We start from the raw sequence: 14177 nt of genomic DNA, 5'->3' as shown, positions 1-14177 counted from the left end.
TGTGTGTGCTGAGAGCACTGCTGATCTGTCCTCTGAGCAAATTCAAGTAGGCAATACAGTATTGTTAGCCAGAGTCGTCATGCTGGGCATCAGATCGCCAGAACTTACTCATCTTGTGGAACTGAAAGTTTGTACCCTTTGACCAACCTTTCCCCACAGGCCCTGGCGGCCACCATCCTACTTTCTGCTTTGACGAGTTTGACTATTTGAGATTTCATATATAAGTGAAATCACGCAGTGTTTGTCTTTCTATGTCTGGCTTATTTCACTTAGCATAATGTCCTCCATCTGTCCATGTTGTTGCAAATGGCAGGATTTTCTTCTTTAAGGCCAAGTAATATTCCTGTGTGTCTGCATATCACATTTGCTTTTTCCCTTCATTTGTCAACAGATGCTTAAGGGGTTTCCATGTCTTGGCTGTTGTGAATAATACTGCAGTGAACATGGGGGTGCAGATAACTCTTCAAGATCCTGATTTCATTTCCTTTGGGTATTTACCCAGGAGTGGGACTGCTAGATTGTATGGTAGTTCTATTTTTAATTTTTTGAGGAACCGCCATACTGTTTTACGTAGTGGCTGCACCAATTTACATTCCTACCAACAGTGCCCAAGGATCGCCTTTTCTCCACATTCCCACCCACACTTGCCGTCTCCTGTCTTTTTGATAATAGCCATTCTAACAGGTGTGAGGGGATGTTGTGGTTTGATTTGCATCCCCTGATCATTCATGATGTGGACACCATCTCATATTGCTGGTGGTGTCTGGGGCTTGTCTTTTACGAAATGTCTATTCTCAGGTCCTTTCCCCATTTCTCAATTGGGTTATTTGGGGTTTTTTGCCATTGAGATATATGAGTTCCTTATATATTTTGGATACTAACCCCTTATCTGATAGATGGTTGGCAAATATTTTCCCCTAAAGGTTGCCTTTTCACTCTTGATGGGTTTCTTTGCTGGACAGAAGCTTTTTAGTTTGGTGCAATCCCACTTGTCTGTTTTTGTTTTTGTTGCCTCGGTGTGTCCTTCTCTCTTCTCTTCCCTGCCAGCCTACATCCATCACTCAACAAATATTTGAGTGGCCACCATGTCCTAGGTTCTGTTCTCAGCTCAGGGGTCATAACCATGACGAGACAGATGGCAGGGGGATCCTTGCCTCATGGAGGCTAGGGGAAATGGAAAACCGGCCAGTAAAGAAACCCATGTGCTCTGTAATGTCAGTGGTGATGAGGGCCACAGGAAAAACTAAAGCTCGGGAAGAGGGGGAGAGTGATGGAGGGCCCATTTTAAGCTAAGGTGGTCCAGGAAGGCCTCTCTGAGGAGGTGAGGCTGGAGCTGGCATCTAAGTGAGGGGGGCAAGGAGGACAGGCTGATCTGGGGGAAGAGCATGTAGGCAGGGGTAGCTGCAAACACAGAGGCCTGGACGTGGGGACACGCCTGACTGTTCTTGGACAGAAAGAAGGCTCTGGTGGCCTCATGGAGTGAGTGAGACGGAAGGTGCGGGGCAGGGTGGCAGGCCCAGATTACGCAGGGCTGTGCGCTGGGCCATGAGGTTGGAACTGTACTCGCCGTGGCGGGGAGCCATTAGGGTTCGGAGTGGAGGAGCGGTATGCTTACATGTCAGAGGTTGCTCTGGCTGCTGTGTGGAGAGCAGAGTCAGAGGCCACCTTGGAGGTGGGGAGGCCAGTTAGGAGGTGGTTAGGACCAGGGTGGAAGGGTGAGAATTGGCACGTAGTTTGGAAGTAGACCCGGCAGGACTTGCTGTGCTTCTAGGATCTTCTCCAGAGGCCGCCCAGAGCTTGGGGCTGGGGGATGAGCGATGAGGGGCCAGAAGTGGGTTTGATCTGCCAAAGGTTGGGACAGCCTCGTGGCTCCTCCTGCTCCCAAGGGACTTGGGGAAGGTTGTCCCCACTCGCTGTGCTCTCTCCGCAGGGGTTCCCGGGAGGCTATCAGAAGGATTGCCTATGAGTTTGTGGAGATGAAGGCCAAGGAGGGCGTGGTCTACGTGGAGGTGCGCTACAGCCCACACCTGCTGGCCAGCGCTAAGGTGGAGCCCGTGCCCTGGAACCAGGCCGAGTGAGTGGCCGCCTGGCGGGTGGCGCCGAGGCTGTGGCCGCATGGTCCAACCTGAGACCTGAGGGACGGACAGTCAGGAGGCCTGACCCAAGCGAGACTTTGCTTTTGCCCCCGATCTGGTCCACGTCCTCAGAAAGATGGGCTGAACTCTGTCGTGAGAGATGTAGCTCCCGTCCCTCCCCTGGGCTTCTGGTTTACCTTGGGCGAAAGCATTTGGCTGTCTTGCCACCCCTAGTTCTCGACACAGGCCTGCAGTCTAGAATATTAACCTGCCTATCCAGCGACTTGCAGGGGTCCTGCTGTGACCTGTAGCTGAAGTGAGTCTGGTCCATTCCTGCCCCCTGCCTGGACCCCAGGGGTCTCTAACTGCTATCACCCAACCACCCCGTCCCCCTTCTAGCCATGACTCTCACACACGTGGACAAGTGAGAATCAGACCAGGCCCCAGCTTAGCGGTGCTCTCCATCTGGGGGGACGGCTGGGTCTGACCCCCCAACCCCACCCCAACACACACACTGGGACATCCACTGCGGGTCTGGAAGTGCCCAGGCAGTTCCGAGGAAGCTGGAAGGGGGTGTGCTGGGGCTTGGGGCCATCTCCCTCCCTCTTTCCTCAGAGGCAGTAGGTTAGAAGGGGAGGGGGCTTCTCCTGGAAGACTCCTCCTCCTCCTCCCCTTCCCATCCCTTCCCCCACCCCTTCTTCCTCCTCCCCCGACCCCCAGGCAAATAAGCCACAAATAACATTCTTGCTCAGGTAACAAACAATTCTGGGTGGATGGCAACTCTCCATTCCTTCTGGGGCTCGGGCTGAATCTATAACGTGTGGGTCTCAAGGTCACCGTGGAGTTCATCTCTATCCCAGCCATTCAGAGGGGGGAGGGAGGGTTAAGGAGTGTTTGGGGTTTCCAGGGGCCAAGCTCAGAAGGGGTACACATCCCTTGAGTCCACACTCAGTCACCGCACAGCTGGGTCATGTGGCCACACTGAATTGGGGAGGAGACTGGGAAACGTAGTCCAGCTGGGGAAGGAGGAGAGTGTGGGGATGTGAGTGAGCAGGCAGGCTCTGCTGGAGTGAGAGTGCCTCTCCCTCGAAAAGCCCTTGTGCTCCCCTTCCCACAAGACATCATCTTCCATGCATCGGAGGGTCACGTGACCTTGTCTAATGTTACCAGCCCTCCCCTCCTCCCCCTCCTCCCATCCTCTGTTCCGTCCGTCCCGGGGCTGTCCTTTACACCTTCCTTTGTCTCAGGCCCATCCCTACTCTTCTCCCCACAGAGGGGACGTCACCCCAGACGAGGTGGTGGCCCTAGTGAGCCAGGGCCTGCAGGAGGGAGAGCGAGACTTTGGGGTGAAGGTGCGCTCCATCCTGTGCTGCATGCGCCACCAGCCCAGTGAGTATGACCTTGGCCCTGCCCTGGGCTGCCCATCTGACAACGGCCCCAACCTCCTGGCCTGGCACCGGGGCTGAACCTGGTCTCCCCATGCCCCTGCCACCCCAGGGTATCCCTGGAGCCCATCCGCAGGCCTTGGGGCTTCCTGAGGCCATCACAGCCCTCCTGGGCAGGCTCGGAACTTCCTGGCAACAGAGACTTCTCCCCAGGGAGACTGGGCCTGACAGCCATGTGACCTGCAGGAGGCTGCCAACCAAAGGAGCCTGAACAGTAGGCAAAAATCTAAGCCCACGGTCCTCCCTTGAGACCCTGTGGGCCAGGCCTTATCCTAGGTCTGATCTCCGGGATTTCTGAGGGGTCTCCCTTGTGACAGACACTGATCAAACCTCCAGGGCTTGAGCTTCCAAGGTGCAGAGCCTTACTGTGTGACCTTGGGCAAGTCACAGCACCTCTCTGGACCTCAGATACACATTGTCACAGGAGGTGCCTGTACTTACCTCATTCTCTGCCCTGAGGAATAGTGAGAACCAAAGGGTGAATGCCCCCTCTGGGGCCGACTTGCACGGGGCGACTTGCATGTATCTTCTCAATCTTGGCAGCAGCCTGTGAGGTGGGACCACCATTGTTTATCCCCAGTTGACAGATGATGAAACTGAGGCAGAGAGAGGTGAAGGCTCTTGTTCCTCAATCAGGAAGGCAGAACACCCAGATGTGAACCCAGGGCCATCTGGTTCCAAAGCCTGTGACTGCTCATTCTTTTTAAACACTTCATGAAAACTTTATTGGTTAAGGGTCCATAGTATATTAGCAGTATGTTTAGCAATAGCAGTGTAAGTTAGGTTTGAGATTCAAATGTTAAAGTGCGCAGGCCTCCACCTCCCCATCTGCCAGGTGGGGGTGAGCCCACCTTGAGGGCTGTTGGAAATCAAGTGCAAGAACACCCATGTGTCATTTACTGAGCCCACGCCCTGTCCTCGGTGCTGTTCACCCTGGCGTCGGCAGAGCCTTGCCGGGACCCTGTGCAGTAGCTGGAGGTGTGCCCTGAGAGGGGGCAAAAGGAAGCGCTGGGTGGAGCGGTTTGCTGAAGGCCACGTGGTTAGACCACAGCAGTCAGGATGTGAAGACACCGGGCCTTCTGTCGTGAGCTGGCCTCGGGGGGTGTGTAGGGGTGAGTGGGTGGGCCAGCTAGCAGGAGGGCTGGAGGGTCCTCTCTCCTTGGTGCTGCCAACAGAGGCCCAGCAGGCATCTCTCCAACAGACTGGTCCTCCGAGGTGGTGGAGCTGTGTAAGAAGTACCAGCAGCAGACTGTGGTAGCCGTGGACCTGGCTGGAGATGAGACCATCGAAGGAAGCAGCCTCTTCCCAGGACATGTGAAAGCCTATGAGGCGGGTCTCGGGGAAGGAGCGGGAGGAGAGGCTGGCACTGGGTGAGCGGTGGGAGCAGCTTGTCTCCAGCCACAGGAGGGAGAAATCACACACCCTGGGGTGTGTGAGACCTTCTGGGCTCCTCAGTGTGTCTTAGTTGCGTCTGGGAGCTCTAGAAATTGGGAATTTGGTATCAAGACCCCACTTGGTATTGGGAGTCCTGTGTTTGAGCCGTTTCTGCCTATGATTTGCTGTGTGACCTCGGACAAGATGGTATCTTCTCTGGGTCTCTGTTTCGTCTGCTGGGATGACTGAGTTGGAGCAGATGTCTCAGAGCCTCCTGATGCCCTTCTCGTGGAAGGGGGGCAGCGTGGGGCTCAGAGTGGGGGCTCTGGAGTCTCACTGCCCGGGTCAAGCCTGGCTCCCCACGTCCTAGCTGTTTGACCTTGGTCATGTTACTTAATGTTCCTGAGTTTCAGTTTCCCCCACTGTAAGGTAGGGATTATAATAGCTATGAATATTAGATAATGTATACAAACCATTTCGTATAGTGCCTGACACGTATCTGTCTAATAAATGATAGCTACCATTTAAATAACGATAAAAAAGACCAGCCTTCCCTATCTTGCAGCAGGCCAGCCTGACTGTGGCCATGGTGCCAGCCTGCTCAAACTCCACACCCAAAGTGTCGTGAAGGCAGGCCCTGCTGGGGCCGTCCCCCGGGGCTGCCTGTGACCTGGCTCTTGCCCTTTCAGGAAGCTGTCAAGAGTGGCATCCACCGCACAGTCCACGCCGGGGAGGCGGGCTCAGCGGAGGTGGTGAGAGAGGTGAGGAGGCCGGGCTGGCTGTGGGGCGCTCCTCCCTGCTTCCTCCCCGCCCCATACTGGGCTCCACTCTGCTTCTCTGCAGGCTGTGGATATACTCAAGACGGAGAGGGTGGGGCATGGCTATGAAGTTGTGGAGGACGAGGCCCTTTATGACAAGCTGCGCCAGGAAAACATGCACTTTGAGGTGAGGGGGCCAGGGAGTGGGAGCTGAGAGAGGTGGAAAGCCAGGAGAGGGTCCCAGGAGCCAAAGAAGCGGGGCAAGCGATGGCGGGAGTGGGTGGTGGGCATTAAAGCAGCAAGGTGGTGGAGGCTGAGCAGGACTGACGAGGTCGTGGGATTCACCAGCAACGAGGCCAGGGTGACCATGGCAAGAACGGTGACGGAGTAGGTGGCTCCAGCCCCAGGGCATGGGGGGAGGGGAGGTCAGCATGGCCTGGGGGTGTCTGTGCCAGTCACACACCTGCTCTTCCAGGTCTGCCCCTGGTCCAGCTACCTCACAGGCGCCTGGAAGCCGGGCATGGAGCACGTGGTGGTTCGGTGAGGCCTGGTTCCCTGGGGCCCATTCAGTTTTGTACTAGGAAAGCCAAGGGTGGGAAGGAAACGCAGAGGCTAGGACTCTGGATATGAAATCTCTACGAATCTTCGGGAACAGGCAGGGTTAATGTGACCAAGGCCCCCCAGCTACTAGATAGCACAGCTGGGGCCCTATAGCTCATTCAGCGATAGTAGAATGCCCTGCCACCCCAAGGGAGACTTCCACACTCTAGATTCTGCCTCCTCGGCATCAGGAAGATGAGTGCCTCCTGCTCGCGTGGTCTCTGCTCCCGGGACCTCTGGGCATTCCCCCGAGCACCATCTTGAAGCTTTCCCCCAGAGGGTCTGTCCCACCCTGCCCTGTGCCCACCCTGCAGTCTGTCTAGGGGGTCTTGGCCCTTCTTCGGGCTGTCCTATGACTGAGCCCTGGCAGTGGCATCAGGCCTCAAGAGGGCAAAGCAGCCTTTCCTTGACATAGGATAAGGACAGCAAGAACTTGGGATGACCATGGTCAGGCCAGCACTGGTCTGTCTGCCAAGCTTCTAAGAAGGGAAGGGGCGTGGGCTCTGATGTTCTGATCACAAGGAGTCCTAAGGCCTGCTCTAGGAACGTGGAGTGTGCGGTACCTCTGGGATGTCCAAGTGGAGGTTCTTAGAGGCATATGGGTATACAGCCTATGGGCTGGAGAAAGATTCAAGAGTCTTCTACACAGATATGGTGGTTAAAGGAAAAGGGATGGCCTCAGGAGACAGAACAAGAGGGCCTAGGACAGAACCCAGCAGGACAGTGACACTTAAGGGATAGGCAGAAGAGACAGGTAGGGGAAAGGCAAGTGTGATGTCCAAGAAATGGACGGAAAGGGTTCCAAGAACATTCACCAGTGTAAAATTTTGCTCCATGAGTCAAGTAAGAGCTAGGAAAGGTCCACTGGATTTAACGAGACGGTAGTTGGGGATCGTGCCGAGAAGAGTTTCCATGGCGTGTCTCAAGAGCCAGGTCCCAGGGGGATTGATGATGACTGGGGTAGGTGCGGATGACTCCCGGAGTGTTGGCTGTGAAGGGGACGGCTAGCTGGAGGAGGGTGTTGCTTTTGTGGCCTCCTCAAGCCCCCATTCCACCTCGCTCCTCATCCGCCTTTGCCTGGCTCGGGCCTGGCTGGATGGGTTTTAGTCTCAAGTTGCTAGTTATGTCACAGGCCTTGGGCAAGTCACTCAAGTTCTCTGGATTTGTTTCTTGCTCTGTACAAGGAGATCTTCCAGGTGTATCTAAGGATGCCGCCGAGGCTCAAAGGAGGGTGGAGTCAGTGTGCGGCGACTGTAGACAGAACAGTAAAGGGGAGCTCTTCTCCCTCTCCCTGCATCCAGGTTCAAAAATGACCAGGTTAACTACTCGCTCAACACAGATGACCCGCTCATCTTCAAGTCCACCCTGGAGACTGATTACCAGATGACCAAACAGGACATGGGCTTTACCGAAGAGGAGTTCAAGAGACTGGTGAGTGGGTGCAAGCCCGGTCAGCCTCGACTCTGGGTCCTGGGAGTGGGAGGCCTCAAGGCCTGTCCAGGGCCTGGGACCTGTGGAGATGAGGAGTGAGTTTGCCTCAAGAGGCCAAGCCACATCTAGGGTTAGACACCTTCCACGGAAGACAATATTTGGCTGATGAGAAGTGTGCTCTGTCACTTGTTGCCATGTGACCTTGGACAAGTCCTTCTCCCTCTGAGCTTAATTGCCCATATTTAATGAAAAGGATGGCCTATCACTAGATTGCCAAGGGCTCCCTTCCGTGCTCTCTGGTTCCATGTTGTCTCCTGTGCTGGCCCTTCCAGAATATCAATGCAGCAAAGTCCTGTTTCCTCCCAGAAGATGAGAAGGGGGAGCTTCTTGAGCTGCTCTATAAAGCCTATGGGATGCTATCTTCAGCCTCTGCAGGTATGTTCTGTCTGAGCTTCAGGGCCATTGACTTGCCCTGGATCCAGCCTGGCTTTGTGGGACTTCTAGCAAGATGCCTTCCCTTCCTCTCTTGGGCAGCACCAAGGATGTGTGATGACTTCCTGGTTACAGGGCCCTGGCAGGTGACAACTTCTCATGAGATGGCTTATTTTCTGTATAATGCTGTCTTGAGGCGGCTGGTCTAAAAGAAGAGACTTTCTAAAGCCCAGTCCAAAAGGTCTTGGCAACCCTGGGGCATCTTCATGGCTGCCCAAAGCAAGGTCCTATCTCTGTTCCGCTCCTTCTTTCCTGTGTGTCCTTGGCAAGGTATTCCCTGGCTCTAAGCCTCAGTCTCCTCATCTATAGAAGGGGATTCCTCTCTGGCTCTGACGTTCTGTGACTTTTTTTACATCCTGGGTGCTACGAGTTGCCTAATCTGCTTCTTTGACCTGGCAAGCAGGGCAGCATCGGTGAAGACATCACGGCCGCCTCTCTGAGCCCTCACCCTGTGGATGGAGTCTTCACAACTCTGCGGTCAAGCAACACTCCTTCCTTTACCCCTTCCAGGAACACTATGATTTGCAGTCTCAGCTACTGACGTTCTTGAAGCTTGTGTGCCTGTCTCTCTCCACACGCACAGCTCAGCATGGCCACACTCTCTGATTATGTGCCCAGCTCAGGGGCAGGGCCTAGGTGAATCTGAAACCCTCCTCCTGTGGTGACTCGTGCTGAAAATCTGGTGCTCAATAAAGAAGTCAATGGCTGGTGTCGTGTAGCGCATGGTGTGAGGTGCTGTGGTCCTGGGTGAAGGGAGACTGGAGGGGACCTCAGGGACTCCTAGACCTAGGCAGCCCACCCAATGGCAGGGCCCTGAGAGCCCCGTTCGGGCTGTGATTGGCTTCCACTACTGGGGGCTCAGAGGGACCTCCAGCCCCCGCTCCCTCCAGAAGAAGTAAGGCTTCTCTTGAAGAGTTGTCTGTGGCATAAGTGCTCCCTGAACTCTCAGCCCCTCCTACTCTGGGTTTTAAGGGGAAAACCTTTCTTTTGGGTTCCTGAAGCTGTGGACTGGGGTGAGGCGGGGGTGTTGGAAGATTCATCAGACACTGGGCCAAGGAGTGGTGCCAACCTCTGTGGAACTTCATTCCATGGATGCCTGGGGCAGCTAATTGTGGACCTAGGGAAAACAGGGCCCAGCCCCTGCTTTTGTTGTTTAAAGGAGAAATAATCTTAAACCAGTCACACAAATCATCAGCATTTATTTCCTGGGTCCTAGGTGTCACTTATCTTGGTAGAAAGGGCAAAGGGTTGATGATAGTTTTGAGCACAAAATCCCTTCCCTAAAAATGGGTCTGTGAAGCTCCATGAGGGAACCTCAGAGCTGCATAGATGATCAAAGAGTTTAGCTTACCATGGCTTCCAAAAAAAGGTCAATTGTCAGCTCCCTCCCTCTGCTGAAAAAAGGTTTAAAGTTATTAAAAAGTTTAAAAGTGTTTTTTAAAAAAGGGATAAGAAGGTCTTGACCCAGAAGGTTAGGGCTGGAGAAGAGAGGGCAGAGCTGGGATGTGGTCCCTGCCCAGGCCGCCCGGGAGAGGAGCGTTCCTGGATGGGCTGTTCACTCAGGTGGGCAGGGCCCAGCCCCCGAGTCTCCATGCCCACTGAATAAATAACACCCTGTGGTCAGTGTCTTGAAAGTGTATCAGGCCATGGTGAGGAGATGGTGGGAGCATGGACCCTGTGGGTGCGAGCGGAAGGCCTTGCCAGGGTAGGGGCCACGGTGGTCCCTGGAAGTGCCTTTCAGTCTGGCCTGGCTTGCCTGGGACACGGGCTCAGAGAAGAGGCTGCCGGGCCAGTGCCAGGGCTCCCCATTCACAGCAGGTCTCTCTTCCAGCCTCCTCGGGCAAGGTCAGACTCAAGACGAAGTGGTCCCGTCACTGCTCACAGGCTGGTTGCTAGCTTCCTTGTCTGGGGTGCCCGCTTCTGCCTGTCCTTCTGGAGAGGGAGAAAAAGGAGCATGTACACAAACATAAAGCATAGGAGGAGGTCTGGAAGGGCCAGCCAAAGTGGTTAATAGTGGATAAGCCTGGGGAGCTGGATTTGGGGGTGGTAGCCACAGGGCACCTTAGTCTGGTCTATAACATTTTAATTTTTACAAAGAATATGCATGCAGTATTACTAGTATGATTAAAGTCAATTAAAGGCCAAGATGGATGCTGAAAGCATCAGATGAAGGGCTGTTGAGGGTCAGGGTACTTGTGCAGGCTCTCCAGAGAGGAAAACGTGAAGTCCCAGCAGGTACCAGGTGCTCGGCGAAAGGGAGTTCTTATAAGACAGAAAAGCGCCTGGAACTAGGCCAGCTCAGGAGAGTCCCAGGGTGCAGGCTGGGGCTGGGAGGGAGCCCACAGCTGTTTCATTGTGCGGCGGCCTGGCCTGACCAGCCACACCTCCCTAGATGCCTTCTGCCTTTGCATCCTTAGGCTAAGCCCTTCAGATGACAAAGAAACACCACCCTGCACTGACCTCCATGCCTTGCACACAGCAGCCTGGAGGCGTGACCAGGGTCAGAACACAAAACGGAAAAAACCGAGCCTCACAGAGGTGACCTGATTTGCCTGAGATCAAGTGGTGGAGGGAGCCAGTGTCCCTCCCACTAAATGTAACTTCTGCTGAGCGTGCAGCACTCCCAGCACTGAGGCCTCGTCATCCACAGGGCCTCACCTGGCCCTCGCGGCAGGCCTGAGCAGTGGGGGTCAGCGGAGTGAGGGATGCAGGCCGAACGCAGATGCCCACCCCAGGCTACCTCCTTTCCTAGGGTGGTGCTTGTAGCAAAGGCTCAGTCCCAGAGGGTCCTTCTGGCCCTCTAAAAGCCTGACAAACCAGACTGCACTTCAGGCACATTTCCCAGCTTCTGATGCTCCGGCCCTGACCAGCAGGAACATTCTCGCTAGATTTCTCAGTAACCTCTGCTCTGCCATTTCCTTGCTGTGGGACCTCAGGCAAGCGTTTAATCTTTCTGAGCCTCTGCTTCCTGATCCATAAAGGGAGGATGGTGACACTTCCGCACATATGTGGTCATCTGGCACATGGGAATAGCTCAGCCAGGGAAATTGCTTCCTCTGTGTCAGTCCCCTCTCTCCTAGCCTGGAGAGAAGGTCCTCAAGTACTTTCCTCTCCAACTAGCACCCTTGGGACACCCCTGGAGTCAGCTTCCAAGCTTGATTCGAGAAGCTTTCGTGGTCACACACTCTCCCAGGCAGTGCACTCATATTTCTTCACGCCTTGCCTATTGTTTACCTCTATTAGGCAAGGGAAGGAAACATTTGTGCTCCCCATGTAAGGAACTCTCAAAGAAGACAAAGTTTTGCCCATGACATGCTTGGGGAGTGTTAATAACCAGGACCAGGCCACAGACGTGGAGGCTGGGAGGCCAGGCCTTCAGGACAGGCTAAGGCCGCGGCTCCCCTTCCCTTGCCCTGGCCACGCACGGGTCTCCCGAGACCTTTCAGCAATCAGGGCCTCTGGGGCCCCATCCCGGGCCCATACTCCCACTCCCCTGGGGCGTCTGCGGGCCTGAGCGTGCCACGCACCTGCCTGTGGAAGCTGGTCACTGCAGGGCCTACTGGGAGGCTCCTCAGCCTGCCATCCACCAGGAGTGCTTCACCTCCCTGCAGCGAGTGCTGCTCCTTCCTCAGGGCCCCCTTTTAAAGGTCAGTCACCCTGGCAGGCAAATGTCATGCACCCAGAGGACCCAGATACCTCAGGGATTTCGAATTGGACAGGGGAAAAGGGGATTGGGGTACATGGGTGGGCGGCCACCACTGCTGAGGTGGAGGGAGACAGCAGTGTCCCAGGGCTGGGGGTGCAGACAGAGAGGCCCTGAGGCCAGCCCCCGGCAGCATGCCCAGGTGGCGGCTGGGCACGCTGGTCCTTTAGTTATTCACTGAACAGCCACTGACCAGGCACCTCTATCACATGCCAAACGCCACCAGGCACTGAGGGCACAAGACACATCCCCTCAGGAGAAGCTCACAGCCTAGAGGAAGGGCATTGTGTTAAGTGGGATTACGGAGGCGGCTGGGAGAAGAGGCACCTCCCTGAGGCTGAGAAGGGGGACGCGGTCAGGCAAGGCCTCTCAGTAGGCGGTCTGTGTCTCCAAGAATGACGACAAGTGAGCCCAGCAAGGGGAGGGCAGGAAGAGCCGAACAGAGGGAGCAGTGTGCTATGACCCATCGGGGGCTGTCTAGAAATAAAAGTACTTTACTCTGGCTGGATCAGAGGCACTAGGGGAGAGAAGTGAGAGGGGAAGTGAGCAGGGTGAGACCCCGTGGAGGCTCATGTGCCTGGGTGAGGAGCTTTGGGGCCACATGATAAGGGAAGGCTGACAGACCACTCGAGCAGGGAAGGTATGGGGGTGGGGTTCCCTGGGAAGAGTGTCAGGGGCAGCCACCTTCTTGTTCTAACTATGTTAACATGCTGGGTGACCCTGGCAAGCCACCGAACTTCTCTGGGAGTGTTTGTCCATCTATAACAGAGGGTTGGGGCCATACCCCCACCAAATCTTCTCTGTTCTGTACTCACAGGTCATTTCTGGCCAGCAAGGGCCAAGGGCTCTGGACTGGGGGGGCTATACAGGGAAAAACAGGGTTGTAGCCCTCTTAAGGACAGCCTCAGTGGTGCTGTGAGACAGGGAGGAGAGGGCCCTAGCCAGTGCAGGGGGGACCAGGGCAGGCTCCCAAAGGAAGGTCCCAGGGCTGACCAGTGGCTTGAGCTGAGCGGACTTCACTGGGAGCACAGAGGGAGGAGAGGAGGGCTGTCCCAGGCAACACGTGAGGTGGCAGACGCTACTTCTTCCATTCATTCATTCATTCAGCCAGTGCTTTCCAAGCACCTGCTATGTGCCAGCAGAACAGAAGGCCCCTGTTCTCCGGGAGCTCGTATTTAACCACATGAGACCCTGTCAGAGAGTGATGAGGGTCATGTGATTGGGGAGGGATGGGTTAGCCATCAGGCAAGGCCCCTCTGAGCACCTGCAGGAGCTCCGGCCTGAGGGTGAGGAGGCAGCAGCCACAGGGCTGGGTGGGGAGTGATCCAGCAGAGGAAACAAATGAAACAGAGCAACGGCGGGTGTGGCTGGAGGGCAGAAGGTGAGGGGATAGTGGCATCGGTGAGATCCCAGAGGCAGGCAGGCAAGGCCTGGTCACTTGGCAGGGCAATGTGACAAGTTTGGCTTCACTCTGCGTGTGATTGGGGATTTTTTGGGCAGAAGCAGGATGGGATCAGACAGTTTAAACGAGTCCCGCTAGCTGTTGTGTAGAGCAAGATGGGAGGGGTGGGAGTGATGCAGGGGGGCCAGGGAAGAGGCTGCTGCAGTCGGCCAGGATGGGCTAGCAGTGGCCTGAGCCAGGAGTTGGCTGTGGGGATGCAGAGAAGTGGAGGGGCCCGGGAGGGACCCTGGAGGAAAACTGACAGGACTTGTGGATGGATGGGGTGAGTGGGAGGGGAAGAACCCAGGATGCCCAGCCAGAGTCCTCCTGCCAGGGCCCTCCAGCCGAGAGACTGGCTGGACTCTCTGCCGCTGCCCGTGGGACCAGGGCCTGATTCAATGCTGTCTCTTCTCTGAGTGAGCGGGCAGTCTAGGAGCCCAGCAGAGGGTTTCTGATACGCAGGAGTGCTGAAGACGCATGGGTTCTGACCTGCCCCCTCGAGTGCCAGCTCGCCCATGTCTCCAGCCAGCTTCCTCACGCTCACAGCCTCAGAGTCTCCCTGGATGTCAGGGACCGCGTTCCGACGGCCTGTCCGGTCACAGGAGATGAAGTCCGAGTAGGAGGACTCGACCTCCATCATGCCTGTTGCATCGCTCTTCAGGCCTGTGGGGCAGGGGCAGGAGGGCAGAGGTGAGTCCAGAGGCATTCTGCAGAGAAGACTCAGCTCTGCTCCCAGCACTGATGTCTTTTGACCAAATGACAGTTATTGCCTTGATCACTGAAGATGAAACAGCACAGAAAAGTACAAAGAACAAAAGGAGTCACCCGTAATTTCACACCTGGGAAACCACCATCAAC

At 55.6% G+C, this 14177-nt stretch overlaps 2 protein-coding genes across 7 annotated transcripts in view; one reads left to right on the top strand and one right to left on the bottom strand.

Moving 5' to 3' along the window:
* The window catches only part of ADA (adenosine deaminase), a 28084-nt gene extending 19191 nt beyond the window's left edge, over positions 1-8893 (top strand). Inside the window, exons 4-12 of one of the 2 annotated variants that reach the window (XM_008515560.2) lie at positions 1931-2074; positions 3349-3464; positions 4722-4849; positions 5584-5655; positions 5738-5839; positions 6128-6192; positions 7554-7683; positions 8016-8118; positions 8579-8893. In XM_008515560.2, the coding sequence (XP_008513782.1) occupies positions 1931-2074; positions 3349-3464; positions 4722-4849; positions 5584-5655; positions 5738-5839; positions 6128-6192; positions 7554-7683; positions 8016-8118; positions 8579-8592 (874 nt within the window). In that variant the 3' untranslated portion in view covers positions 8593-8893. The remainder of the gene's footprint in view (positions 1-1930; positions 2075-3348; positions 3465-4721; positions 4850-5583; positions 5656-5737; positions 5840-6127; positions 6193-7553; positions 7684-8015; positions 8119-8578) is intronic. The other variant, XM_008515568.2, reaches the window with a different exon arrangement.
* A 461-nt stretch (positions 8894-9354) lies between these two features.
* Positions 9355-14177, bottom strand: part of PKIG (cAMP-dependent protein kinase inhibitor gamma) — a 76373-nt gene continuing 71550 nt past the window's right edge. For all 5 annotated transcript variants that reach the window (XM_070588388.1, XM_070588390.1, XM_070588389.1 and 2 more), the window contains 2 exons: positions 13809-13982; positions 9355-10107 (listed from right to left, as the gene is read on the bottom strand). In XM_070588388.1, the coding sequence (XP_070444489.1) occupies positions 10028-10107; positions 13809-13959 (231 nt within the window). In that variant the 5' untranslated portion in view covers positions 13960-13982 and the 3' untranslated portion in view covers positions 9355-10027. The remainder of the gene's footprint in view (positions 10108-13808; positions 13983-14177) is intronic.

Source organism: Equus przewalskii, chromosome 21 (genome assembly GCF_037783145.1).
Source record: "Equus przewalskii isolate Varuska chromosome 21, EquPr2, whole genome shotgun sequence".
NCBI classification, from domain to species: domain Eukaryota; kingdom Metazoa; phylum Chordata; class Mammalia; order Perissodactyla; family Equidae; genus Equus; species Equus przewalskii.
The sequence above is the reverse complement of the archived record's forward strand: the minus strand, read 5'-3'. Positions and strand labels throughout refer to the sequence as shown.